Below are 27,733 nucleotides of genomic sequence, written 5' to 3'. Positions count from 1 at the left end.
ATCACTTACCAAAATTACCCTCCACTTGACTGCACAGAGTATGGCAAGGCCTTTTGTGGATATGGGAGGGCCAGTGTCACACCACATGCTGACAGGGCACTCTGTCCATCTGCCATGCATCCCTGCACCTGCCACACTCTGGGGGCCACCCCTGCTCTGTGCCAGACAGAAACAGTCCCTTTGCAGTGCCCTGGGACAGACTAAACCATTAAAGTTAAGGCAGGGCCTTATTGAGGTGAAGGCACTGTTGAACTCCAGAGGCTCATTCCTGACTGACCTGAGCAGGAATGTGGCTTCCAGGCAGCATTATGGCTTCAAGGTCCCACTACATTCCTTGCTAAGCAGGTAAACAGAGTCCTGAAGAGGAGGTGCCTGCTTCTTAGGGATATTTCTCTGCAGGCATTGCAGCACTGCATACAGACCTACAAGATTTTGGTTCCTGTCACACACACACACACAAACACAAACCCAGAGCTGATGCCCAAGGGCATTTAAAACAAGCCAGCAAGGGCCTCCAGTGTGTCAACACTCCCCCTTCTCTACATTCATTTAAATGTTCCTGGAAGCTCAGCCTATTTGCAGAGGATGTGCAGCAAACAGCACACAGCTCTGACCTGCACCTGCCACCCCATTCTTGCCTGCTGAAGTTACAGCACCTCTGTTTTAGAAAACCTTACTGTCCTATGCCTCATTGTAAGAAAAAGGTCTGTTTCACATTAAGGCAAAGACAGTCACTGTCCAGATAGATCAAAATGTACACTGATACCATGCACAAATCAGCAACTACCTAAAACCAGTTTCTGTTTCAGGGATATGTGGTGGCACCTTGAAGTCGAAATAATGGCAGTTCCACTAGGTACTAAGGAATTTCATTATTATATTGACATTTATATTAACTGGCTAATTGCCTTCACTAGAGACTAATTATATTGAATCTGATAGCAGGTTTCCTCAACATCTAGGCCACTAGACACACAGCATTTGTTATAATGTCCTGCTGCCTCAAATACCCAAGCAAACTCAAGGGATGATTTGTCTGTTTCTCTGGACACAACTTTCAGATCAAGTTGGTTTACTTTCTTGTTATAAAAGCATGGTCTTCAGGTCCCAGAATAAAGTGTAGCTCGTTCCTGGCCTATATCCAGCTCTTCAATACTCTCCAAAGTGCTGATACCAGGACTAGACAGCATTCCTGCTCTAGGGTCCTCAGAACATTTCTCCCCTATTCCTACCACTCACCTGAGGACTGCGAGCTCTGTCTCAGCTGAACTATTGAGCTAGACAGTCATGTTAACTCGCATCTTCCAAGCCTGTTGCACCACCAGGATATTCCAGACAAGGCCTCCAGTCCCTCTACCTTGACATCTATGCTTCAAAGCTCTAGGTGTACAGCCTTGCACAGAACAGCAGCAGACGAGCCCTGCTTCCCAGGTGACTCAGCTCTGCTCCCACAGCTCACCTGCTGTTTGCATCCCCTCCAACCACAGCACCTCCATCCCTGTGACAACACTTCGGCACTATTAATGTCACTGACAAAGCCACTGGGCAATGCAGGGCCAGGAACAGACACCTTTAGCTCTTCTGTATGAGATTTTTTTCATTCCCCTACTCACTGCTGGAGGATGACTCCCCATGTGCAGCTGTTTCTTAAGAATGCACAAATACTCTGGCTATTCACAATAAACCACTTTAATTTTTTCTGGTATATACTCCTATAACAGAGTATCACCAGGAACAAAATCAAAAGCTTCCAAAACTATATGTAATTATGTCACCAATTTTTACCAAAAGTCATGCTCAGATCAGGAAGTTGTCTGACAAAGCCAGTTTCCCATTCAGGGAAAATTGGCTAGTACCATACTGTCTTCTCTCAATTCTTCACCCGTGCAGAGCTTATCAGACTTTCTGTGCTCTGACCAAACTGAACTTTGGGTAGTCTGGCAGGCTACTCCCTCATTGTCCCAGAATAATACTCTTACAGTAGGTTTTTTTCCACTCCCCTGAATTTTTTCAAGTGCAATTAATGATTCATAGAGCTCCTTGGTTTAGTCTCTAAAAATTACGGACTGTAAGTTAACCATTGTTTTGAACATTTAAAAACAATAACCTTAAACATTTTTTCCTAATTACTGGAAGCAATTTGTCAGCAGAGCAGAAAACATTTTCTTAGGACCAACCTACGAATGCAGGGTCTTTTCCTCTCCAAACATCACAAAATAATGATTATTTCTGCCACTGCCTTTTCACTCCTGGTCAGTATGGAGCCTACACCACTGGTAGGATTTCAGGAATCCCAGATACATTTAAAGAATTCCTTCTTATTGTTGCAATCTGCTGCCCAAAAGCTCTTCACTGGTACCCTTCAGTTCCCCTCATTGTTGTCTGTCTTTGTTTGCAGATTACTTATGTTGCTTGCTCTTTTTTCTATTCATTGCATTTTTAAGTTTCTCGCTGTTTTAATCTCCTTTTTTTAAGTAAACCAGCTTCCTTTAAAAAATTAGTCTTTGCAAATGCAGAATTGTGATTTCTCAGGGACCTAATTAGGATTATTGAACTACTCTCAATTATCATTCCCATTTTTATGCTTAAGTTCTTCCTTCTACTTTATTTGGCCTATATTTCTTTTCCATTTCAAAAAACTGACCTCCCCTTAAAGCACCAATCATACATTCTCTATACATTCTCTTTTCACATAAAAATAAAGTTCAGTCATTATTATTTGTAGCTAAGCAAGCATTCTTTTCAGTTCAGTGATTAACTTTTTATTAACCTGGATGAGGACTGAAATTGCATCACTCCAAGACAGCATCAATACTTTCTAGACAATATTATTCACATATGTGTTTTAGGTGAATAGCTTTCTCAGAGTGCTGAAGTACTTGAAGTACCTAAATTGGAGTATAATTGTTCTCTTGTTCTCCTCTGATAGAGTTTAAAGGAGATGCTCAGCTAGGAACTGTGCAATACTGATAACAGATACTTCCATCCCCTGCATTACTGCTGATCAGCTACAACCTTGAGCTTTCCACGTCTTCCTGACTTAACAACAGCTTCAAAGCAAATAAAAATACATGTGTAGTTCACCTTCTTTTCCTTCTCCATTTCATTCTTCCTATAAAACACAGCTGTAGCTAATGTTTTTGAACATTACAAAAATGCAGCTTGTCCCATGGGATCCAGCTGTGACTACAGCTCACTTATCTTTATAAACCTGATAAAGATCTTTATAAACAGACTTATAAATTCACACAGAGGTGGAACTTGTGATCAAATCACTCTAGCATAACAAGTTACTGTACAGTGGCTGAGCGTCAGAGACTCTACAGGAGCTCAGGCTTAGGCTGTATGGTGTGTTTCATCAGAAATGCCTCTGTTAGAAGTTTCCAACCACTCCTGACATGCCAGCATTTTATAGTTGTACAGCCATACATATGAACTGTGTTGGCCACTGCATTTCCAATTTCATAGCAGTTTGTATGGTACATTGCCTGTCTGTATTACCCACTCTGGCGTCAAGGACAGCATAAATGCACCTCACCTCAGGATATCTGCAACTACCTGAGTACAGACAATTCAGTCCTAAAAGCTTCCAGAGACCATTTTGCCAAATAAACCAACAGTATAAGATATTAGCTCCTCCCTCAAAGAGCTACTGATGCGTTTGGTGTGTTTCCACTTTGAGGTATACCCTGGAAAGCCAGAGGCAGGAATTTCCACAGCCACACATGGGAATTCTTGTAAGATTACAGGCATTGCCTATCCCTGGTGACCCTATGGTTAGCTCACCTGGTTAGAGCACAGTGCTAATAACACCAAGGCTGTGGTTCTACTCTGCATGGACCATTCACTTAAAAGCTGGACTTGATAATCTTTGAGTGTTCCTTCCAACTCTGAATATTCTCTAATATGGAAGTTGTGTTTCTGTGATCAGGTGATCAAATTGCTGCACATTCCCAGCAGAACAGGGTGTTTTGCACAGGATAAGGCAGGAGCTTGAAAACTGAACTCAACAGAAAATTGAACAGCAGCAAATCTGTCTGCCTAGCAGGGGCTAAGGGCATGTCTTTCCTGCTGAGGCAGCTCTAGTCTAGGCCAACAACCATAGAATTCCCAAAGCTGCATAGCCCTGAGTGAGATGTCTAGTGAAGCACCCATGAGAGTTAGCTTTGTGTTGATCCTGTGTAACCACAGAAAGCTGAACTGCTTTAGTTTTCTTTACCAGTGGATTCTGACATAACTTACCTGCCATTCAGAAGGCAGAGAGGTAAAAATATGGGAAGAAACCACTGGATTTTGAGCATCTGAGTGATTTACCCAGTTCCCTTCTGCAAAACAAGTCCACAATACCAAAACCTGCTTTTCACCCTGGTTCTTCAGGTGTGTGCAGGAGCCAGGACCCAAAGGTTTGCAGTTAGAGAAACAGGAATAGGACATATTTAGGACAATGTCTAGATGAAATTTTCTCAGTGGTTAAAATCCTTAAGCAGTTAATCCAGTATCCCAAACAAAGGTAAAGCTTTTTCCTAACACAACTGAAGATTTGGCCTATACTGAATCAGGGGAGCTGTAGTGTCAGGACCAGAGTCCTCAACAGCACTTTGTACTGGGATACCTCCAGCAGCACACCAGAGCAGGGCTGCGAGTTCTCCTGCTAGTGTAGAGCATCTGGTGTTATTTATACAATATGTTCCCAAGAGAAACACAAACACTTTCCCTGAGCTTGGAGGAAGCTCTCCAAAACGCCATAAGATGATGGAAGACCAAAGCCAAGGAACTGTACAAAGCCACCCTGTGCTGACTTCTCTGAAGCAGAAGTGAAAAAAGGCTTGCACAGGCTCCCCACTCAGCCAAGTGAAGCACACCATGAAACTGCTGTCCTTGGTGGCAGTAGGGTGGCTTATCCTATGTGACATCCCAGTGAGCCAGCTGAAAGGCAAACTATGTCTCAGTGGAGTCTCTCCCTACAACTACTACAAGTGACCAGTGTGACCATGCCTCTCCAACAGACATACTCAGCATAGGCAGCCAAAATCTCAGTTTTTACCTTGGAGAGAATGGGGTAATGCTTGCTGTTGTATCAAGTAGCTCCTGGAAGTAGCTCCTGAATTATTTGCAGCAAATTCAGCCGATTTGACATGTCGTTGCAAACCCAATTTGAGGTTTGACAGCCTAACAGTCCTAAAATACACACACATATTTTTCTCACATGGTGCTGTCTGGGGAATATGGAGGGAGTGGGATACACTGATAGACTATATAGAAATGAGGGGTTTGAGTGAGCAAGATGCCAATCAACCTCTAATGCTATGTGCTACTAATGAACACACTCAAAAAGCAAAACAGGTCACACAAAAGCACATAAAATCTGCCATTAAAAAAAAATAAATTGCTATAACACAGTCTTGTAATGCATTTACCAGACTTGACTTTGCAAAAGTCAAGTGAGTGTATCTATTTTTGTCAAAGATTAATCTGAGTTCTGGCTGAAGCTAGCAATCCTGTTAATCTTGTTAAGAACAAAGAGATTGAGAAATACACAAGGCCAGCAACCTAAATCTTCCTTCAAACAGTAATAGGCCAGGATTGACATCACAGTTAATTGCAGACTAAACACTGTTACACATTTGGTCTTAATTGACAGGACTGTTCTCAAGATCCATGGATAAAGCTTCCTAAATGTCTCCCTGTTTTCAGACTGCATAGCCAGCTACTCCCCACATTTATCTGTTCACATGTGACCTTTGCACACTCAAGAAAGATAAGTTTTATGAAAAGGGAGAACATGTGGGTGCCTGAATACTCCAGCAGGGAGACTGCCAAGCTCACTTCAGCTGACCCATTCCATATCAACTACCAAGCCCACCTCAGCTACGTTTTGGGAAGAAGCTGTCCACATCTGCACAGTGGAGCAAAAGCCCACAGCCTGTGGAAGAGCTCCTCCACTCACACCTGCCCTCAATTCAAGCTGTCACGGACTGAGAGATGTCTTGAGCCAGAGATGGAACTTGAGACATGTAGGAAACTCCCTGCTGTGACTATCCTTCATCCATCTAATTCCTTTGAAACTGTTCACACACCTTGGTGTCTGAGCATCTTTCATCCAGGCATGCTGGAAATAGATGATGTCTGGTAAGGATGTGCATATAGCTGCTAAACTTGCTGGATTATAAGAATTTTGTTGAGGAACACAATCATTTCTCTACTATCAACAAAACACGAAGAATTGTTCCTACTCTTCCCTTTTTGCCCTAGGCCAGAAAAATAAACAGTTACCTTAAAACTATTTTTGCCTCACCCTACTTGCAATCAATCTTTCAAATTATCTAATGAAAGCCTTTATGAAGATTATTTCAAACAATTATAGGACACAGACATTTTAAGTCAACAAGCATAATGGAAATCATACCCTTTCCAAAAATATTTGTAAGGTTTTGCAACTTTTCTGCAGTAAAACAGCAGCATCAGTGAATAGTTTTATCAAGAGAGTGTATAGCAGTAGGAATTTGGAGAAATACAAACCAATACTTAACATACAGAAGACATGGGGAAAAGAAACAGTACTTAGGAGACCCAAAAAGGTAAATGCAGATGAGAAAGAACATATAAGTTGGCTTGCAAGCTCCCCTTGACCAGGGAGCAGATGGGGACTGGACCAACAACAGCAACACTTTTTCTTCCCTGGGAAGCAGTGTGAATAAAAAAGACTTTGACAGCTCCAAGCACAAGTGCTTAGAAAACCACTGTACCTGGAAAAATAACAGCCAAACACAGATGCACAAACAAGGAAATATGAGGACAGTGACAATGCCACTGCAGCAAGCACACACACAACTGCCTTGTCACAAGAAAGGTGCTGCTAGGCCTGGGAAGAGCTGAGTCAACAGCTAACACACAGATAATGCACACTTCTGGGACAGGCTCATCAAACAGAACATTAAAGGACAAACTGGTTACAGCTGTAATGCTCACACAAGTACAGCAGAGGCTCTCCAGTGGAATACAAACCTTCACAGAATCAAACACATGAAAACTAAAGCTAGGCTTTATTTTTCATCTGAATTTGTTGATGAAAACTAAAAACCAGTCTCCAGAACCACTGCCACGAGTAAAAAACGCTGTCAGTTGGGATGCAGAAGCCAACGTGGATTCCCATGGATCTTGCAATCCAGCCTGGGCCAGAAGTACCATCTCACCAGTATGGGACAGCAGTGCAGCCCAAGTCCTAAGTCTTTTACAACTTCTTCAGGCATGTGCCTTTCAGGTGTCCAGACTGGTTGCAATCTTTTTGTCCAAATGAGAAGCTGGCAGCTACAGTCCCATGCTTTGGGTTCTGCATTGGGAATAACTAGTGAGCTCTTGGGATCAGGCATCTGGCACAGCACCAGAATCACAGCACCATTGTAATTCTGTCAGAACTTGAGAACGTGCACAACAAAGCTTCACACAGGGGCACCCAACTCCTGAACAGCTAATTAAACCAAGGCCGTATCTGCCCTGCTCCACACTCCTTACTTTTGGCTGAGCTGCTCCAAAAAGCACTCATCTCAGAGCTTCTGTGAGCTACCTTGGATGGCCACTGATGCCTGGCACCCCTCAGCCTGCTGACAGGGTTATGCTCCTCTGCAGCAACAGTGCCCTCAGCCAAAGCTGGAGGCTGTAAGTGACACACAGGTCACCTGCCAACCAGCCCACCAGTTTAGCACTACTTGCCAGAGAACAGCAGCACAACCCACTTTAATGCACTTGCCAGAGGTCAGCAGGATAAGCCAGTCACAAGAGCTGCCAGAGCAGTGCACACATTTCATTGCCCAGCACTTGCTCACTGAGTGAAAAACAAAGTGCTTACATGCTCACAACTGTAAACCTGGCAGCCAGACACTCACAAGGAACCTCCTTGGGGCAGCAAGGACAGAAGAGCCCATCTTTGCCACCTGACATCTTCTGTTTCTGCTATGCAATATAGTGAGCTAAGGGCATTTCTAATGGGAAAATCCAGCCAGCTGATAGATATAGAGTACAAGTGCAAGGGATTTCAAAGCCCCACCACAGAGCCCAGGCTGTTTGAAGCAAACTCCCCACCCTCCTGAGTGCAGAAGCAGCATATCATCACTGAATGCCACTTTTACTGAGGGAAGAACCCTGAAATCCCCAGAGTTTAAAAGATCTTAATTAAACTGTAATTATTTCAATACATAGGCAAAGCCTTAGTTATTTTGGTTCCCACCAGCCAGCCCATTCCCCCATTCCTAGCCCATTCTCCACGTCTAGACATGGAGTCTGCAGATTTGTTTACACACAGACTGGAAACAAAAACAAATCTAGGTCACAGACTCCAGCAGTCAAAGATGCAAATAGGATCAATTCAGTTGTTCCAGCTCCAGCTCATGTGCACTGCAAAACCCTAATGCTCCCATCACCTGAGGAAAGAAGGCTGGTCCTAGCAAATAAATCTGGAAGTCACACCTATGGGGCAGCAGATGCAATCAGGTGACTGCAAGCAGTGTTCCATCCAACTTGTTCAGCAATAAAATCCTGTGCTTCTCTATCAGCTCTTTCATCAAGCAACTGCTCTTCGCCCTTCTCTGCTCCAAATTTGGATCTAAAGTACAGAATCTAATCTACTCTTTGCAGATTTTGTACTATGTGCTCTTCCTTGCTCTTTCTTTCTTTGAGATTCTCCATTACTGTCATTGTCAAAGATGAGCCTGAACCAAGATCTTATGAATGGAAACACTGCCAAATGTGGCCTCATCACCCCAGAAATTAAAGACAACAATTATAACTGACCAACCAACTACAGCAAAACCCCCTTTTACTTGAAATGCGAAGACTAGCACAAATCTCACCAAGTTCATATTATATCTTTTACACCTAATTTCATGGCATCACTTTTTCCCTGAGAACAGGAAAAAATCCAAACCAACCAAAAAATCATGCAACACTTGTTAACAAAGCAATGGTGTCTTTGCTTTCTATTTTCCCCACAAAGACAGGCTTTTCTTAAATAATAACGTTGTATAAGGGGTTTTCAAGGGTGGCCCTTTCACCAAGTGGGTACACAGATCAAGCAGCAAAAATGATGTTGCTGTTATCTCAGAAGGGCTGTATTGGCTAAGCAGCCACCTACAGCTCACACAGTCATGTTAGTGATCCACAACTTGGAAGTACTGGGAAAAGCAAGAATCTCTCAGCACTTGATTGCAAAGGTCATTTTTTGAATAGAAACATTAAAAAAAAAAAAGTCCTAATTAATACAAAATTATCAATGTAGAAAATTTTGCTTCATTTCCTACCTTCAATGAGCTATAATGAGGGACTGGCTGAACGATGAAAATGACAAGACTTTCAAGTTCTTGGTCTGAGATTCGGAGCCAACACTTCATAAGCAGTCAGCCCTTATTGGCTCCCAGCTTCCTACTGCATCCCATCCCAAGCAGCTCTGAAGACTATGTTTGAATATAAAGCCATGTATTCAGATGCTCAGGTAGGAAGAATGCTGTGACAAGGTACGACCACAGGAAAGTCACGTGGGGTAACAATTCTCAAGTCAAGAATAGGTAGTAGAATCTTTCACCAAGTGTCCCAGTACTGGAGAAGGGTCATGGCTAGGAAATAGCAGTGGCTGGACAGTGTTTACACAGTAAATTTACAGTATTTACATATGCATGGCTCCACACAAAGGGTAGACAGAAGTGTAAACTGTTCATGCTCAGACTAATTTGTGAGGAATACAGCCTGGACACCACCTTAGTGTACCAAAGCAAATGCCTGGCACAGTACAAGAGCCAGCACTTGCTCACCTTCTGAGCCAATACTAAACTAATGTTCATGGCACTACTGAGGCCAACAGCAAAGCTGTTTTGGGCTGGAGCACTAATGCCCCCAATACAGCAAACATGTAAGCACAGGCATAACTGGAAAGAAGCAGTTGGGAGGGACTGATTCCATGGAGGTCACAATACATAGCTACAAAACCACACACAGCCAGGAATGAGACCTACATAAGGTACTGCAATAAGAGAGGTACTGCCAGCAAGAAGGTGGAGTGGGAGAACAAATCTGTAAGACAAACTAGGATGGACACTGCATGACAGAGGAAAAATAAACATCAAGGCCCTGGCACAGAGACAAACTAATCCTTCCATACTCCTGAAGTTGCACAGAATTTGGAACAAGAGAGTGGGATTGAAAAGGAGTAAAGTATTTAACAGATTGTGTACAAATCAATGTGTACTGAACAGAAATTATACTTCTATGATTTGGCAGTGTGGGTAACCAGCTTGAGCTGAGCAGGAACAGAGAGATTTGGCAGGTAAAATAAGAGTCATAAACCAAAAGTGTTTGGTACAACAAGCCAAAGAAAAAGAGCCCCCTGACAGGCACTGTTGGCTGTTGTGTTTTTTGGTTGTTTTTTTCTCCTATTTTTTAATGTTCTCTCTTTGCAAGGAGAAGGAAGTTAATTTGAGTTAGTCTGTATTTTGCAGTTTCTAAGCACTATGCCCAAGGAGACAACAATGAACTGTTCCAGACCTTCACAAGCAATAACATACACCAAGGAGGCCTTGTTCAATAGAATGGATCAAAACAGGGACCCAGCTAGTAACCATGTATGGGTTGGAAGTGGCTTGGGAGCCTGCCTTACCAGCCAGAACAATTTTGGATGTGGAAGAGCAAACCCCATGCAAAAACAAACTGAAAACATTGAACTTGCTTCTCTGCTACATAAATAATTTCTCTGTAATTCTGCTGTAAGAAAAAAAGGATCTCACTAGATGACATCCGGAGAGACCTGGACAAGCCTCATGGGAATTTTATGTAGTTTTACAAGACTAAGTGCCAGATGCTGCACCTGGGTCAGGACAGCCCCCAGCACTGGCACAGGCTGGGGATGAACAGATCAGAGCAGCCCTGGGAGAAGGACTTGGGGGTGCTGCTGGATGAGAGGCTGGACATGACCCAGCCATGGGCACTCCCAGCCCAGAAACCAAACGTGTCCTGGGCTGCATCCAGAGCAGCGTGGGCAGCAGGGGAGGGAGGGGATTCTGCCCCTCTGCTCTGCTCTGGTGAGACCCTGCCTGAAACCCTACACCCAGCTCTGGAGTCCCAGCACCATGGATGTGTTGAAGAAGGTCTAGAGGAGGCCACCAAGATGGATTAGAAGAAAGGAGCACCTCTCCTACAGGAAAAGGCTGAAACAACTGAGATTGTTCAGCCTGGAAAAGAGAAGGCTTTGGAGTGACTTACAATGCACCTTCCAGTACAAAAAGGAGACTACAAGAAAGATTTTTCACAAGGGACAAGGGGGAATGGCTTCAGAGAGAGAGTGGGGTTACCATAAGATATTAGGAAGAAATTCTTTACTGTGAGAGTGGTAAGGCACTGGCAGAGGTTGCCCAGAGAAGCTGTGGGTGCCCCATCCCTGGAAGTGTTCAAGGCCAGTTTGGATGTGGCTCTGTGCAATCTGGTCTAAGTCAAAGGTGTCCCTGCTCATGGCAGGGGGATGGAACTAATGATCTTTGAGGTCCCTTCCAACTCAGGCCATTCTGTGATTCTGTGTTATTTCTTGTACAGTGTTAAGACTATTCCTTATGGATTTTTTCCCACTTTCCCCAAGAGAAGTATCTAAGTCATACCTGTATGTTTGCTTGTTTGAAAAGCAAACACAGAAGTGTCCCAATACTGTGGGTTTCCAAACAGCAGCACACTAAAGAAAATAATTTTCTAAGAGCTTATTTCAAGCTCTTTGTTTGGTTTCTATTAAACACGTAATTAACTCTACTGCCTGAACAAATTGACAAGAAAGCTCTGAAATCAAAGACTTACACAACTGCCAACCATGAGAGCTCACAAGTCAGTTTCTGAAACAGCCATGAAATTGGCTCAGAAGCACAAAAATCATCTGCCTCTGGTTTTCCTTTTCCTTGGGCTGCCTGGACTGGATATCTAGTAGTGGGAAGCACTGGAGGTGTGAATTTGCAGTGCAGTAGCTGCTCCAGACCTGCTCCCTCAAGGGACAGCACACTCCCTCCCTGGGAAATGAGCAGGCATGGGAGGAGCTGCAGCCTTCCTGATGCAAATACACCATGCTCAACGTGGGGCAACCACGGGGTACAGATTTCCCAACCAGAGTCATGTTTCTCCTGCAGTTTTTTCTCTGGCCTTCTCAGAAAGCTGGGCAATCCTGGATATTGCAGCTCTATGTCCCTTGCCCATGCAGCTTCTTGGATCACTTGGTATTTAACCCATCTGCAGAAGAGCACAAAACCAGCTGGTCTTTAAAGAAAGCTGTGAAGGCCTAAGAGTCAACATTTACATGAGCTTTGCAAGGACATGATTTGCAATCAACATTTCTCAGTCTCCCTACCACTTTGTTATAAGGCAGTGGAGAAAAACGCCCGTGCCTCCACTCCTACCATGATAAACTATAGGGGTAACACCAGCAAAAGAAAAACGTGGGCATTAATGTACATAAATCCTCAACCAGGTAAGATGTGGAAAAGGAGGGACTTTCCATGTTAGCTGCAACCAAACAGCATCAGCATAAGGATTCAGAGCACCATGTTAAGCAAAAGACTGGAGATGCAAATGAGGTTGCCTGGTTCCAAACAATGGAAGAGAGAAGTGTAGAAGCCCTGCCTGCAGTTAGGGACTGCTCAAGTGATGCAGCCTGGGCTGTTGTGCTATTCCCTGCACCATGGTCTCCCCATCAACACTGTCTGGGGTAGCAGCACTTCAGATATTTTTTCTGAGCTGCTGTCCCTGCCCTTGCTGCTCTGCACTTGCCTTCTGCTCTTTCCCTTCCCAACTGTGCATGAACAACAGGCTTCAGGGTGCAGGGGAGAGGGTCAGGCATCAGTCAAAATTCCCCTGCCCTATGACTAAAGATCCTCCCATCTTGTGCTACTAGGGCATACTGCAATATGCATGTTTTGATTATTCCTAAGCAAATGCCATTTCCACTCCCCAAGCACTGCCCTGCAGAGAAGGTACCCCAAATCAGAGAGCAATGTTACGCCTGTGATCCCACTGGGCAGAGACAACAACAGATACTGCTGCCTGGTGTATTTTGTTCAGAGAGGAGCACCTCATCCAACACATGGATAACACAGAGGTCATCCTGCTGCATGAACAACAGTGATGTACTCCAACAGGTTTGCAAACACAAAGGCATTTGCACAAGGCATTTGTACTAGTCTGTGAAGCTTCCTGAAGAAAGCTGAGCTGTACTGACTCTCACATGGTAACAAATGAAGGGGAAAAACCCCCAACAAACAAAAAATAGTGTGGATGATGGGCCCCTTTTGTGTCTGAGGACACAAAAATACTCACTGTGATGCCTTCCAATCAGCAATTACTTCTCAGTATTACTCACAGCACCCCTGCTTTCCCCAAGCAATCACTTCTTTAACTTGCTATTACAAAAACAAGTTTGGACACTGAGCCCCAGCCTGTCCTGAGCTCCTGCAGGGCAACCCAGTCAAAGTCAGAGAGCACACATCCAAAAGGTCTGGTGTCTCTGAGGGTGGGACACACCCAAGGCTGCCCAATGAAGAGAACAGGGGTTTCCCAGGCCAGGCCTGGGTCAATTAATCTCTGGCCTGATGTCCTGTGCTAGCAAGTTCTCCTGAGGATGCAGGCAAAGGCGCAGGCTGCAGGGAGCAGACTCAAGTCTCCGGGAATAAAGCACTGACCCCGCGCCCCAGCCCAGGCTGCTGCTGTGACACCCAGCTCAGCAGCCAGCCTGGCACCTGCACACCACTGTGTCTCACCTGGGAGAAGTTCAGCCCATTGAGCGGGTGGCACTGCTCCTCCACTTTCTCCACCGCGCCCGTTTGCTTCCTTAGCCGCTCCGCTTCCTGGGCCAGGAACAGATCCAGGACAGGCACGCCTCGCGACTTGATGTCCACCTCTGTCAGGGAGTTCACCATCAACATCACCCAGACCGGCCTCTTCTGCTCCCAGTTGCCAGCAATGGCATTGAAGAGGTAGTCTGCATACAGCCCTTTGCCTCGCTGGTCTGGGGTCATCCAGGAGGGCATCATGAGCTTGACGTACTCCAGGTGCCGCTTCAGCCGGCGGTAGATGTCACGGGGCAGCACATCCTGGAGGTTCTTCCCCTGTGGCAGGAGCTGGCAGCTGGTGAGAGCTGAGATGGTGTAGGGATCAGTGAGATCCAGCTCAAAGTATACAATGTGGCTCTGCTGGAAGGCTTTCTTGGAGTTCTCTGGGATGAAATCCCAGACACGCGTGTACGGGACATGGATGGTGCCAAAGAAATAGGATGGGGGATCTCTCTTGATTGTCCACAGGAAGGAGTTGAGCTCATTTTGCTGGGAGAGAGGGAGACACAGCTGAGTAAGTACACGCGTTTAAGGCAGGCCACCGCAGCAGAGAGCTTAAGGAAAACACTGTGCCAAGCCAGGAGGTCACCTGGCTCAGCAGCTTGCCAGCATGGACTTTTCCTAAAGTTGCTCACATAAAGTCCTCTTTGACCACTGCATTTCTCAGGTCCTGAGGTAAAAAATCCAATTTCATTAAATAAAAACATAAGAATACTGGCTTGGGTTTTCTCCTCCTAAAAGGTAACACTGTGTCTTCTTAACAGTAATATCACCTGATACACCATCTGGGCATCTACCAAAAGCAGCAGCAGAGCACAGCCATGATTCAAGCACAACACTTACCCAACTTCTGCCTTTCATCAAGTCAAAAATTTGCATCACTTTGCTGAAGCAAACCAGGACAACAGGATTTCTATCACTTTCACCTCTCACTTCAGGACAGCAATGGACCTTTCATCAAAGAAACTGCTGTAACTCTTACCTTCTGTAAGTCAGAAGGTGGTGCAGCATCATGGGTGAACTTCCCGCTTTGGGTATGCTGAGTTTGGTTGGGGTGGAGTTCATTTTCTTCTCAGTGGCTGGTATGGGGCTAAGTTTTGGATTTGTGCTGAAAATGGTGCTGATAACATAGAGATGTTTTTGTTGTTGCTGAGCAGTGCTTACACAGAGCCAGGGCCTTTTCTCTCTGACTGGGAGCATGCATGCTGAGGGTGCACAAGACACTGGGAGGGGATACAGTCAGGAGAGCTGACCCTAACTAACCAAAGCAATATTCCTTATGGCATTATGCTCTGCACAAAAAAACAGGGAGGGCAGGGGGAGAGAAGAAGGGACATTCAGAATTATGGGGTTTGTCTTCCCAAGTCACTGCTACGCATGATGGAGCCTGCTTTCCTGGGGATGGCTGAACACCTGCCTGCCCCAGGAACTGGTGAATGAACTCCTTGTTTTGCTTTGCTCATGTGCATGACTTTTGCTTTAGCTATTAAGTTGTCATTATCTGAACCCATCACTTTTACCCTTCCAATGCTCTCCTGCAACCTCTCTTGCATGGAATGGGAATTTAATGAGTGCAGTGCTTGGTTGACAGCTGGGGTTATACCACAACAGCATGACACTAAGAAAATGAGTAACACAAAACACAGCTGGCAGGCAGACTTGCTGGAGCAGGCAGAAATAAAGTTTTGCACATGGCAGACAGACACTCAGTAAAGACTCCTCACAGCCCAGTACTCTTTCCTGAGTAGCAGGGAAGAGCATGTAATACCTTGGAAAAAAAGCAAAAAAACATTTCTGCAGGCCAAACTTGGCCTGTGTTTTCAGGGTATACACTTGTAAACACAGAGGAATAAACAAACAAACAAGAAAAGCATATTTTTAAAAGTCAGTTTTTCAAATCTCTCAAAACCCACAGCCATCAGGAAGTTAGAATAAGATTTAATTTTTTTTCTGCTGGAAAACACACCTTACAGCACCACCTGAGATACTTCAATACAGAGTTGTGGTATTCTTCTGTCCACAGGACAGAAGAGCAGATGAGACAACATAAATCCTGCTTGAATCCTTCCAACTCACTTCACACCAGCAGCAGGCACAACCTTCATCACCCACAGCACCTGACTGGTGCAGCAGTACTTACTGGAACAATGGACACAAGGGGTGTCTGTCTGCACAGACAGGAAGAGGCATCCTTTGCATGCCTAAGTAAGAGAACAGGCTTCCAGATGCACTCAAACATCTGGTTAATTCTGAGCCAGCAGATAACTCTAACCTCAGCACTGGAGTTAACTGTGCATGTGTGCTGATCTAAGAAGCCTGCCTGACTGCCAAAAGTGGAACAGGCTGCTTGGAGGAATTTACTGGAAGCACATTGCCTATAAATTTCTGACACTAAAGACTCAGGGTCAGAAAGGTTAATCTTGAAGACTGCCCTGCAATGGCTCATCTCAGACAACCTTCTCCAGCAGCTCTGTACATCAAAACCAAGCCACAGATCAGGCAGCACTTCAGCAAAGTGCTACCACCAGTCCACATCAGCTGCATGGACTATAAAATACAGAGCATCCTGAGCTGAAAAGGATACACAGGAACTACTGAGGTCCAGTTCCTAGAGCTGCACAGGAGAACCTTGAGACCTGCACCATGTGCCCAAGAGCCTCGTACAAATTAAATATCTTCCAAAGGACTGTTCTGCAGCCTATCAAGAGTTTGAAGGATACTTCAAATGCTGGCAACACCATTCTACAACTCCAAATCTCATAGGACAGACCTGGAATGCAGACCTGAATTACAGAGCTCAGAAACTGTCCTTGAGACCATAGGAAAAAGGGAGAACAAACATGAAGAACACCAGGGGATACAAAAGATACAGGGCAACAGCTGAATACAAGTCTAACATTGACCTGGCAAGAACACAGGAGAATGAATATGCAAAATAAAACAAGCGGGAAAATGAGACAGGGTTCTCCCCAGACATTAGTCAGAAGGGGAAAATAAAAGGGCATGCCACTGTGGTGAGAAATTAACTGGAAGTAGTGGTCAGGCAGCAATGAGGAATGACCACAAGTGCTGCTTTCTATCTACTGCAAGTATAAAGACAGGGGAGGTACCTGGGACAGGCATGAGGTTAGGAGGTAAATACTTCTTCTCCTCCAGCAAGTCTGATCATGTATGCGGGAGTGCACAAAACCAGCTATGACTGCAAGGAATTGCACAGAACAAGTGGTCACCAGCCAGCCTTTCAGCTCCTCAATAAACCCAGCAAGAAGGCTCAAGCCCAGGAGACTGGTAACAGACTTTAACATGATCATTAGCACTGCTCTGGACTACTGCACACAGCCCATCAGAAAGGCTTTTGGCATTATACTTTTTCTCCTCTGCTTATCCCCACAACTTTCATAATCGGATACTGAAAGCAGAGTAATACTGCCAGCTACCAGCAGCACCTCTGAAGAAATAAAACAGGCCATTAGGCACAGAGTACATGAAGTCTTCCTTTAGAGAGCCTGTAGCACAGGCAGAAGGAAAGCAGGCTGAGACATAGCAAAAATTTTCACACAGTTCTCAAGACCCTGACATTACAAAGCAAAGCAGCTGAGCACTCTTGATGGCACTTGCATGTCAAAAGGAGTAGTCACAAACTTGAGAAATCACCTTAAGAACCACTCAGAATTTCCTTCACAGAAAGCCTGGAGCCAGCACAAGCCTATAGAGCAACTTCAGTTTCCCACCACTGATGGGAAACTTCCTGGACCCTGCAGAATCCCTTTGTGGGATCTCAGGCACCAGCATTTGTTATCACCAAGTGATGGTATATGGGGAAGCTCACAAACCTCTAAAAGGTGGCACTACAGCTTCTCCAGACATGTTACTGCCTCACACTCCTTTGGCATCTCCTTTTCCTTCTAAAGTGGAGTCTGGAACTCCAGCACTGCTCTGCCTCTGTGCCAGACCCCTGCCAACAGCCTCCTGTCACTGCTCTGTGAAGGTGGGGAAGGGACAAAGCCCCTGGTGTGCCTCAGCAGGTCTGTCTCCCCCTGATGTATCTTCAGGCACTCCAATCTCCCTGCCCACCTCCTGGAGCTCTCGCATGTCTCAGTGCTGCTTCAGAGAGGGAAAAGCAAGGATATAATCTCACCCCAACACCATAAAAGGGAACCTGCTGAAGAGTGCTCTAGGCAGCCACGAAATAGCACAGCAGCAGCACTGAGGCTTGTTCAGCATCACACCAGACACCATCACTCCGGCACCTCACTTCCCTGAGAGCATGCAGTAGATAGAAGTGCTACAGCCCAGTTTTTCTTTGCAGTAAGATCCTTTAAAACAGCTGTTGCAACAAAAGAAGAAGGTGCTTTAAAATAAACACATTACAGTCAAAGTGTTGTGCTGGAGGTTTATGGCAGCTGGGCTGTACAGGTTGAGGAATTTCAGTTCCAGTAGCGTAACAACAAAAAGATTTGTGAATGGATCAAGATGATCATGGATTCATATTCCTGCCTCCACTCTACAATTTACAGGTGGCACTCAATGCATTACCCACCACAAGAAAAACTCTTTTCACTGAAAAGGTGAAAGAACAGCAGTCCCACACAGGTCTCCCAACTTGCTGCCAAACAAAGGTTCAAGGAATCATCAGATCAAGGTATTTCTGAATGCTCAGCATTACGGCGTGGTGCCTTCTCCTCTACCTTACCTCCCCAGGTGAAAAAGTTGACACTGGCACAGAGAATGCACTGGGATTTGTGTGATACCCTCCCTACCTACAAGACTTGGAAAGTCACCTTCTCAACCAAGGCTGCACAGGGGATAAACTTCACTGCCCACTGATGTGCAATGGGGACTCACAGGGACAGACAACACTTCCCCAATGTGACAGGACAAGGGTGTCAGCCACTGCAAAATTTCTGGAAAAGCATGACGCACATCAACAGTATTTCCTTGGGAGCTGAAGTTCCTTCTTTTTGATTTAAAAACCCCAAGCCTCAGATTTTGTTCATTTTGACTAGCACCAACAGCTTGCTTTTTCTGCACTGTTTATAGATCCATTATAGGATGCAACCTGTAGTCTTCAAACACACAAATACTACTGCGTTTATCAGATATCATACATCACTTCAAGTGAAGCAGCAATTGATTCTTCTGAAAGAGAAGTGCCAAAGAAAATCAGAGAAAGTGTCAGTTTTTTTCACGGAAACTAGCTCAAATTGGGCTATGTACTAACAAGAATAAAAATGGCAAACATCCAGAAAACAACTCAGAAAAACACCAGGAGGAACAAAAAATTCATCTATTGACAGCACTCCAAACATCTAGAAGAGCATGGGAGTATAAAAAACTAAACAGAAAAGTAAAGACAGAAGGCTGTCGTGATGTGGGGAATGAAGGCTCAGAGGGAATGGAAAACTGCTGTCTAGAGACTGAAGAACTGGAGGGGAATTCCACACATGGTCAATCATCATTTGGTCTGCTTCCTCCTACATGAGTTCTGCTTCCTTCTGTCTTCTATCACATCTCTGCAGGCTATGCATTTCAAGCACAAAGTGTATATACCTCACTGTGCAGGCAGGTGCCTTCTGTGGCTTCACTGTCTCTCAGGATCTCTAATATTCACCACTCCATCTCACAGCCACACCCTCCAAACCTCAGCTCAGAACTGCACTGTTTCTCAATCCATGACATTCTCGTGCTTTATCTTTCTTGCCTTGGCTACAGAAGCCAAAGAACATGGCATGAAGTATTTCACCTAAACAGACAGCCCTATAACCCTCCCTATATGGCTTCCTCTCTCTCTCTCTTATCTATCCTGGCGTCCTACCTTGTCATGTTCCTTTATACCTAACTGAGGCAAAGATTTTACTCACCATGTTACATTGCCATGCAACTATGGCAACACACACAAAAATTCTAGCCACATTTTTAATAGCACTTATCTTGAGCTTTTATCCACCTGCACTATGGACACTCTCAAACTCTGTTTAAGATTTAAAGCAGAGCTCACTTGGGGATAAACACTGCACTGGCTACAGCTACTTAAAAAAAAAAAAAAAAAAAAAATCCAAAGTGCCAGAAATAAAAAATAAAGTTTTTAGTTAAAAAGTCACAGGTTAAGAGCAGACAAATTACTTGCTGTGCTGAAGAGCATATATGGGGAGAAGCAGCCATATAGATTAACTGGCCCTCTATCAGGAACAACACATCATAAAATACTAACCAACTACAACTACAAGCATTCCTCAATTAATCCCTGATTTCTGGCTTTGATTTTTCCAATACACTCCAACGTTAAGCAAAAAGAAAGCAGTACCAGACCACATTACTTAGTATCTGGAATACAACCCAAAAAGATTCCAGCATACGTTATTTTAAATTAAATGTTTTTAATGTCTTTCCTTTTTTCCTGGAAAATGGTAAGTCACATTATTGATTGTAGCTTTAATTATAATTTGGAGTCATGATGAGAAAGCCTTCTGAAGTACTGTAGGTTCATTCCTTAAAACAGCAGTTTTTCAGGCAACAACACACATACTTTTTTCATGGCAGAGACTGAGGCAACTTGACAAAAAGAAGAAAGTTAGACCTGTCTAAGAGGAAAGAAAAGGAATCCTATAAAGAACTGAAGTAAATTAAAAAGCCATTCACGGTGATGCAGGAACAAGACAGTATACTTTTCCTGTTCATGTAAATATTCATAAGGATAAACTCAACAGTTTTGTAAATAAGGCAGATGCTGCCATTCCTAGACAGTGTGGTTATTACCACTATCCTAATGACCCTCGGAAACGGCCTGCCTATTCCAGAACTACAGGTGGTCTCACATTTTAATGACAGCGTAATCAGCAGATAATTACCCACCATTAACACATTTCACCTCCAGTCTTGCTAGCAACCGTCAGAAGTCCAGTCAATTGTTCCTGAAAAAAGCTTCCTGCATGTCCCACCCAATCCGTGAAGTTACCCATTTCTACAAGTGTGACTTCTGCTCAGGAGCTGTCCCCTTTATCCTTTCTCTCACTAGCTCCATGCATTAGCTTCGTACCAGCCCACAGGCTCTTGCACATCATGCCCTCAAGGAGAAGAGGGCACCCACTCCAAAGGCTTTGCCTCACTTTATGGCAGTGTCACAGCTGGCCACCTACAAGTCCAGCTGACAAACTGGTTGCAAGCAAATTGTAAAGATACCATCCCACAAGGCAGGGCTAGGCTCCGCTTAACTCAAGCTCAGGCAGACACCTCCAGTGAAACATATGTAGCTTGGCATATGGCTGATTCCATAATGCCCTAAATCCTAGAAGACATTCTGGGGAACCAGCATGCTCACAGAGGCAGGAAGGCCCCAGGAACAAGGGCTACATATAGGTGCATCAGCAGGTGAGAGAGCGGAGTAAAGTCACAGAGCAGACATTCTTCAGTCGCAAAACTTTCTCACACCTACCCTGCAGTGAGCCTGCTGTGGCTCTGGCACCTCCCCAGCGCAGAACGTCTACACTTACTTCTAAGGGCTGCCAGTTTCCTTAAGAGCTGCGCTGGTGGACTAAACCCTGCCTGGGAGGGAAGGTGAAGTGGTGGTACACATATCCCAGAGGCATGTCAGGTCCAAGCAGATGCCTACAGACAGCACAGATGGTCTGTTAACACAAAGTAAGTTCAAGGAGGCTTTTCCTACACGATTTTTGGTACTTTTACCTCAAAAGCTTCAACGAGAACGACTTTTTCTGATTTTTCACAGAAATAACAGACACCGTCTATACATGCTTCACACCGGCCACAGCATCACCCCTAACGTGCAGCACGGATCCTCTGCTGTGCTAACAACCCACCTAAGTCAGCACAGGCTGCTCCGCGCTACTGCAGTCAAGCTGCTAAGTTTGGGAGACAAGCGAAATCTAATATAGAGCGTAGCCGCGTTTTCACGCCAAATGGCCATTTGCTGGTCCGAACCCGTTCCAGCACCCCCGGCGTTCAGAAGTGGGACTAGGCGTGGGATAGTGTCACCAAGTCACTCCCAGCCAGTGTGTCTTCGGGCGAGCAGCTCAGCTCGTCCTACTCCGCGCAGGCGAGATCCTGCAGGGGTTCGCCCGGGGGTCCTCCTCCTTCGTCACGGTCTTCGTCAGCACCGGGGATGTCAGCGGTCCCGGCATCCCGCCGCACACCGCCGGGAAGCCGCTGCCGAGCGCCCACCGCCCCAGCCGGACAGAGCGGACTGAGCCGCGGCCGGGGCGGCCCCGCACGCATCCCCCCCATCACCGCACCCCGAGGGGGCCAGACCCGAGCGGGACGGACGGCAGAGCACCCCGGGCAGGGGGGCACCCCAAGGCAGGGGGGCACCAAGGGCGACGCTTACCTTTCTGCGGAGCGGGCAGGCGGCGGCGCGGCCGTGCGGGGCAGTGGCCAGCAGGAGGAGGGAGCCCTGCAGCAGCAGCAGCGGCAGCGGCAGCAGCAGCAGGCGGCACAGCCCGCCGGGGCGCACCATGCCCGCGCTGCGCGCAGCCTGCGCTCCGCGTCCCCCTGCGCCTTGTGTTCTGTGCCTCCACCTTTCCTTCCCTGCTTCCGCACTTCGCGTTTTACTGTTTGTTTTTTGGGGTTTTTACTCCTTTTGCCTCTTTTTTTTCCCCCTTCCTCCTCCCTGCTACTTTTTGGTTTCGGCCGTCCTACCCAGTCCCAGCGCTCTCGCAAAGCGGCCCCGTCCCCCGGCCAAGCCCTGCAGTGGCTGCCCCCTCCTCTTTAAAGGTCCCTGCGGGGCGGGGGGAGGAAGGGGAGGGCGCGGGGCTCGTCGCAGCGGGGGCGGGCGCTGGGGCGGCCTCGGAGGGTCCCGCAGCCGCCGGCCGGACCGGACCGGGCCGGGTCAGGCCACGCCGGGACCTCTGCTGGCCCCGAGGGCTGGAGCGGTCGCGCCCCGTCCCGCAGCCCCCGGCGAGCCGGGCTCCGTCTGCCCTGGGCTGCCCGGTGGGTCCCTGCCCTTCGTACCGCTCTCCGTACGCGAATATAAAATGGAATATTGTCATTCTTCTCAATTTTTTTATTGGCCGTCGGCTTGAATTATTTTGTCTCCTTGTTGTCTCGTGGGCGGCCGTTCCGAAGCTGTGAGTCCGGTGTGCTCTGCACAAGCGGTGCTCACAGCATCACCGAGTACTCTGAGCTGGACGGACCCGCAAGGACTGCTGAGCCCAGCCCTTCGGGGGATGGCCTGTGAAGGCATCGAACCTGTGAACCTGGTACCGTGAGCTTGGTACCGTTAGTACCATGCTCTAAGTGTGAGCCTTACATGGTCAAAAATAACGCTGAAAAGGGTATCAGTCTCAAATAGCGAAATTCAGCCGTTCCTGCCGTGGAGGCTAGTGTTTAAATCGACACAAAAGTACCTTGCTGTAAAGCACGGTCTTAAGAATGTTCAGAAAAGCCAGAAATGCACCAGGTTTTAATCCAGTGCAAATTAAAAGAACTAGCTTTCATAGCTCTCAAAATATTCAGTAGTCTCCTCCTGATAATTTTATTATGGCAAATAATTCATATATAGCAAAACTGTTAGTACTTTTAAGGCTTAAGCTGAGTAAACACTTAAAATTTAAATGCTAACTATCTGTGGCTCACTAAGGTGTATGACGTTATTGTATAGAGCAATCTTTTCTGCATCATTCCTACTTGTTTTAATTAAGTACTTCCTAACAACAAAGCCAAAATCTATTGAAGCCTTAAATAAAAAGACAGTAGAAGTCAAATGAAAGATGAAAGGCATGCCACTCTATGAAGCAGCATCTTTTTGTTTAAGTAGAAGAATAAGGCATTTCTTTTATGCAGCTCATTCTCTATGATTAATTTTTCCATCTTTTCTTACTATGATTATATATAATAATTCATGTTATCTATCAATATAGTATATATTACTAATATATACTATTATATTAAGATGTATTATATCAATATATTAGCCATATATACGATCCAGTAGTAGTATTTTTATAATTTCTACCTTAGTAGTGACCATTATGCTCACTATCCTGAGGGGCTGAATGATGTTTCTTCTGATTTGGGTTTGTTTATTGTTTTTTTAAAAAAATGCTGGTGGTCCTGACCAACCCATGGGCTAAGTATACAGAATGAACAAAGATGGTCTTAAAAGACTGTTGTAATTTCTTTATTAATTTGGACCATTCCTTCCAAAGCTATGTATGTGAAAATACAATGCACAAAGCAACAGAAGACAAGCATTTCTGGCTGTTAGCAGACTCAGATAGTCACTGTCTCTTTAGCTTTCCCATATTACTTCTAAACACATCTTTTTCCACTCCAGAGATACAGATATCTGTCCCAAGGTTGAATTCTGGTTCAGAGTCCATGGCAAACTTCCCATCAGCTCAAAGAAAGAGAAGGCGCCATTCTTTAATTTTGTCTGGTTTTTTGGTGCAAATTAACTGCCTCCAGAAGAAAGTAGGCAGAGCCCAAACCCTTCATTGTTTTGCCTTCTTCACTATATATCCGAATCTTGTGAATTTTGATGAGGATAATTATTCTGGAGTAATCCATGAAGTGGTCACATATTGGTCATTTGTATGTCTGGGCATGAAAGACAGATAGTATTCATACAATACCCTGATCAATGTAAAGAGACTAAGAATAAATGTTTCATGGCAGAGAGATGTGCTGGCAGACTGATTCCTCTGTGTGACCATTTGGTTTGCTTTTTGATTAAAGTAGCAAAATACATAACAGTGCTTTCTGAAATACAGCTCACAGGCCTACAGGCAATGCAGATTAACATGCTGTTTGGCCTTATTTTTAAACTGGTGGGAAAAGCATTCTTTGTGATGAATTGCTAATGAAAAATAGGGAACAAGAAAAGACAAAGGCAGTGTCTTAAAGAGATTTCCAAAGTATTTTTTACTTGCACTGTGACATTTCAGTAGAAAGCCACACCCTAGCTCTCTTAGCAGAAACCTAGGAGATAAACCCAACACTTTTATTTAATAATTTCTGTCTGTAGCATGGCCTGTTTATTCCAGTCAATAGGACTTCAAAATGTCCTTACATCCAAGCATGTGCTTATGAACATTGTACAGAAAGGGTAAACGAGCACACACTTAAATGCTTTTCTGGATCAGGGCCTTGGACCACAGAGTCTGTGGCCTGAGTTGTCACTGGTTGGCACTTTATTCAAGGTGGTTAAAGGAGCTGTGTCTCTCACAGCAGCACAGTTTGAGCAGCAAGCTGAAGCAGCTGTCATGCACAAGCAGTTACACTCACATCCCAAGCTTTAGGTATGCCTACAGGTGGGGCCAAGAGATGAGAGGTGACCTGGACAAAAACAGACTGCTTTTTTTTTTTTTTTTTTTTTTTTTGTGCGTTAGCTGATGCTTGACTTCAGTTATTTTCCCAGGCCATAAGAGCATTTATGTGGAAATGACTGAGAGGCTGTCAGAGGCACAAGTCTCCTCAAGTGGGTGTTACTGGTGACAGATCTGCAGAGCATCACAGTCCAAAACTCCTGCACCTGCTAATTGGGATGGCATCCATGTCTACATGTGACACAGCACCCTCATGCCTGAGAGACCTCCAGATTATGCATGTGGCTGACATTAACCTGTAGTGGGAAAGAAAGCCACCTCATACAGCCAAACACAGTAAATCTTGAGTGAAAGAAACTGCCACAAAAGAGGTTTGCACAGAGTTCAGGAGAGAAATATATTCACAGTCCTTTAACAGGCAGGTCAGCTCTGATTCACCCACTGTTGAACATGAATTCAGAACTGATTTTAAAGACCATGAAATTTAAGCATGAGTATGTCTCACCATTTAAAATTATGAAACACATATCATAGTGCACATAATAAAGGAGCAAAGGAGCTTTTTTCATCAAGTTGAGAAAAAGTACTCTATCTGCATTTGAAAGGAAGTTTGCTTAGAAGGATTGATGTGGACTTCAGAGATTCGTGAACACAGAGCCCCAATTATGCCTCTGCATAAAAAAAGGTTAGTGAACTTTGTAGTATGTTACTGTATGAAAGTGTTAGGTCAGCTGGAAGGGAAATATGGGGAATATATTACAAAGTGAAGTGGTTACATGTAATTATCAAGCATAGTTCACCAAAAGCTAAAAATAAACAGAAAAGAGTGGAATTCTGTTCTCCAAATGCATCTTAATAATAGCAATCTCAATTTGAATGGAGAGGGAAAGCTAAACAAAAATAAATCTCTTCAACATTGAAAGGAGGTGAAGAGAAAGTACATGACCATAACAAGGAGCTCTGAATTGTGCTAGGCCCCAGGGCTTTTGAAATGAAGGAGAGGATCATTTGAAGCCAGGCTGGAAAGAGTTAAATTACAGTTTATAAATCCCTTTCCCCAATGTGAAAATATTTTTTATAAGACTGCATTCAAAACCCAAACTATTTTAAATGTGAGAAATAAAGTGGTAACGAAATAGTAAAAAAGTTAGTCAGTTAGTAGTTCACAATGTTGGAATGAAAAAAAGCAAAAGATTGGGAAAAATGAATGTGATTAATTTGTAATTTTATTAAATTTAGTAAATAGGGATTTAGTCTCTCCTTCTCTGGAGCTCCACAGCTAGCCTATACATGGCCCTCAGCCGTACTGGCAGGAAAATAGCTACCTAAGCCTTGGAAAGCAGGGATGCAAGAGTCCCTCTTCTCTTTGCACTCCCTTCTCAAGCCCTTCACTGGGCTGGAGGAAAGATGCAGGAGAAACCAGTCCTGAAAACTTGGGTGAGCCCTAGTCCTGTGCACATAAGCATCCATCTGGGAAGCAGCTGGAAAGACTGGCCCCCTCAGGAAAACTCCAAAATTTGTAAAATCTTTAGTTTACATAGGTATATTTCTGATGTCTTCTAGGAAATATCAGGACAGCTTTGCTTTGGAACAACTGAAGGAAATTTAGACCACTTAGATATGTATTGAATTTAATTTATCCATTAAATTAACTTTTATTTTTCAGGATGTCTTTGGGGAAAAAAATCTATCCTCATTTTTTACCAACTGTAATTAAGGATTTTCCACAAAACGGAGAGGATTTTTTTATTTTTCCAAGAAATAACACTTATTTTCTCCTGTTTTTGTAACTTGGTCTAAAAAATATGAGCAAGCCTGTCAGAGTTGAAGACAATATGTAAGCAAAAGTAACTTGTTACAAAATGTTATCTTAACGGTATGTAAGGTACCTTTTTTTTTTTTTTTTTTTTTTTTTTAACCAGATAAGCACATTATGAACCCTGCTGGCATTAGCTGAAGCAGTAACACAGAATGCATGATGGGAGTGAAGCTCCAGCACAAGGAAAAGCATTTTTGGTGTTTTTCAGGATACTGACTTCAGTGGGGTGGAATTTTCCTTTGGGGTGGTGAAGGTCAGATCAGTCATTTGTGGCACCACAGAATTGCCATGATTTTCCAACCCTTTCAGACCTGCTTTCTGAGAAGCACTTGAATGTGTCCTGGCTCGGCAGCGAGCCACTGTTTATCCTGCTGGGATATTTGCTATATGGACTTGCACAGCTAATGGCTATCCTTGCCTCGAGGCATTTAAAGCTCAGACCTTGTGGGGAGTTACATAGACAGTTTGCTTCGCTAACTGCAGTATGTCCCAGGAAAATTAAAGAAACAGCAGGCTGAGAAAGTTTCATGCAGTTCTGGATTATCCTTGAGCTCTCTCAAGAGACCACATAGCTGGATATGAGCCTGTCAGTGATTATTCCTTACTAGACTGTAAAGATTCTTGTTTCTTGTCAGCCCATCAAGTGTAGCAGAGCTGAAATTAAGTTTTTATTCTAGCTCTATTTTCACCTGTAATAAAGCACTCACTTTTCTTTCTGTCAACTGGTAATTTTTTTTCTCCCTGCTAAAGACTGAAGAATATGCCTACACTTCTTCATCAGGATTAAAGAAGAT

The 27,733-nt window shown here is 44.7% G+C and overlaps 1 protein-coding gene across 1 annotated transcript in view; it reads right to left on the bottom strand.

Moving 5' to 3' along the window:
* The window catches only part of TRABD2A (TraB domain containing 2A), a 76,815-nt gene extending 54,281 nt beyond the window's left edge, over window positions 1-22,534 (bottom strand). The window contains exons 1-2 of the mRNA XM_079330838.1: window positions 22,183-22,534; window positions 13,770-14,330 (exon numbers count right to left, since the gene is read on the bottom strand). Coding sequence (XP_079186964.1) covers window positions 13,770-14,330; window positions 22,183-22,311 — 690 coding nt within the window. The 5' untranslated portion in view covers window positions 22,312-22,534. The remainder of the gene's footprint in view (window positions 1-13,769; window positions 14,331-22,182) is intronic.
* Between the last annotated feature and the right edge of the window lie 5,199 nt (window positions 22,535-27,733).

The sequence above is a fragment of the Erithacus rubecula genome, assembly GCF_903797595.1.
Source record: "Erithacus rubecula genome assembly, contig: SUPER_Z_unloc_1, whole genome shotgun sequence".
In the NCBI taxonomy this organism is placed as follows: domain Eukaryota; kingdom Metazoa; phylum Chordata; class Aves; order Passeriformes; family Muscicapidae; genus Erithacus; species Erithacus rubecula.
The sequence above is the reverse complement of the archived record's forward strand: the minus strand, read 5'-3'. Positions and strand labels throughout refer to the sequence as shown.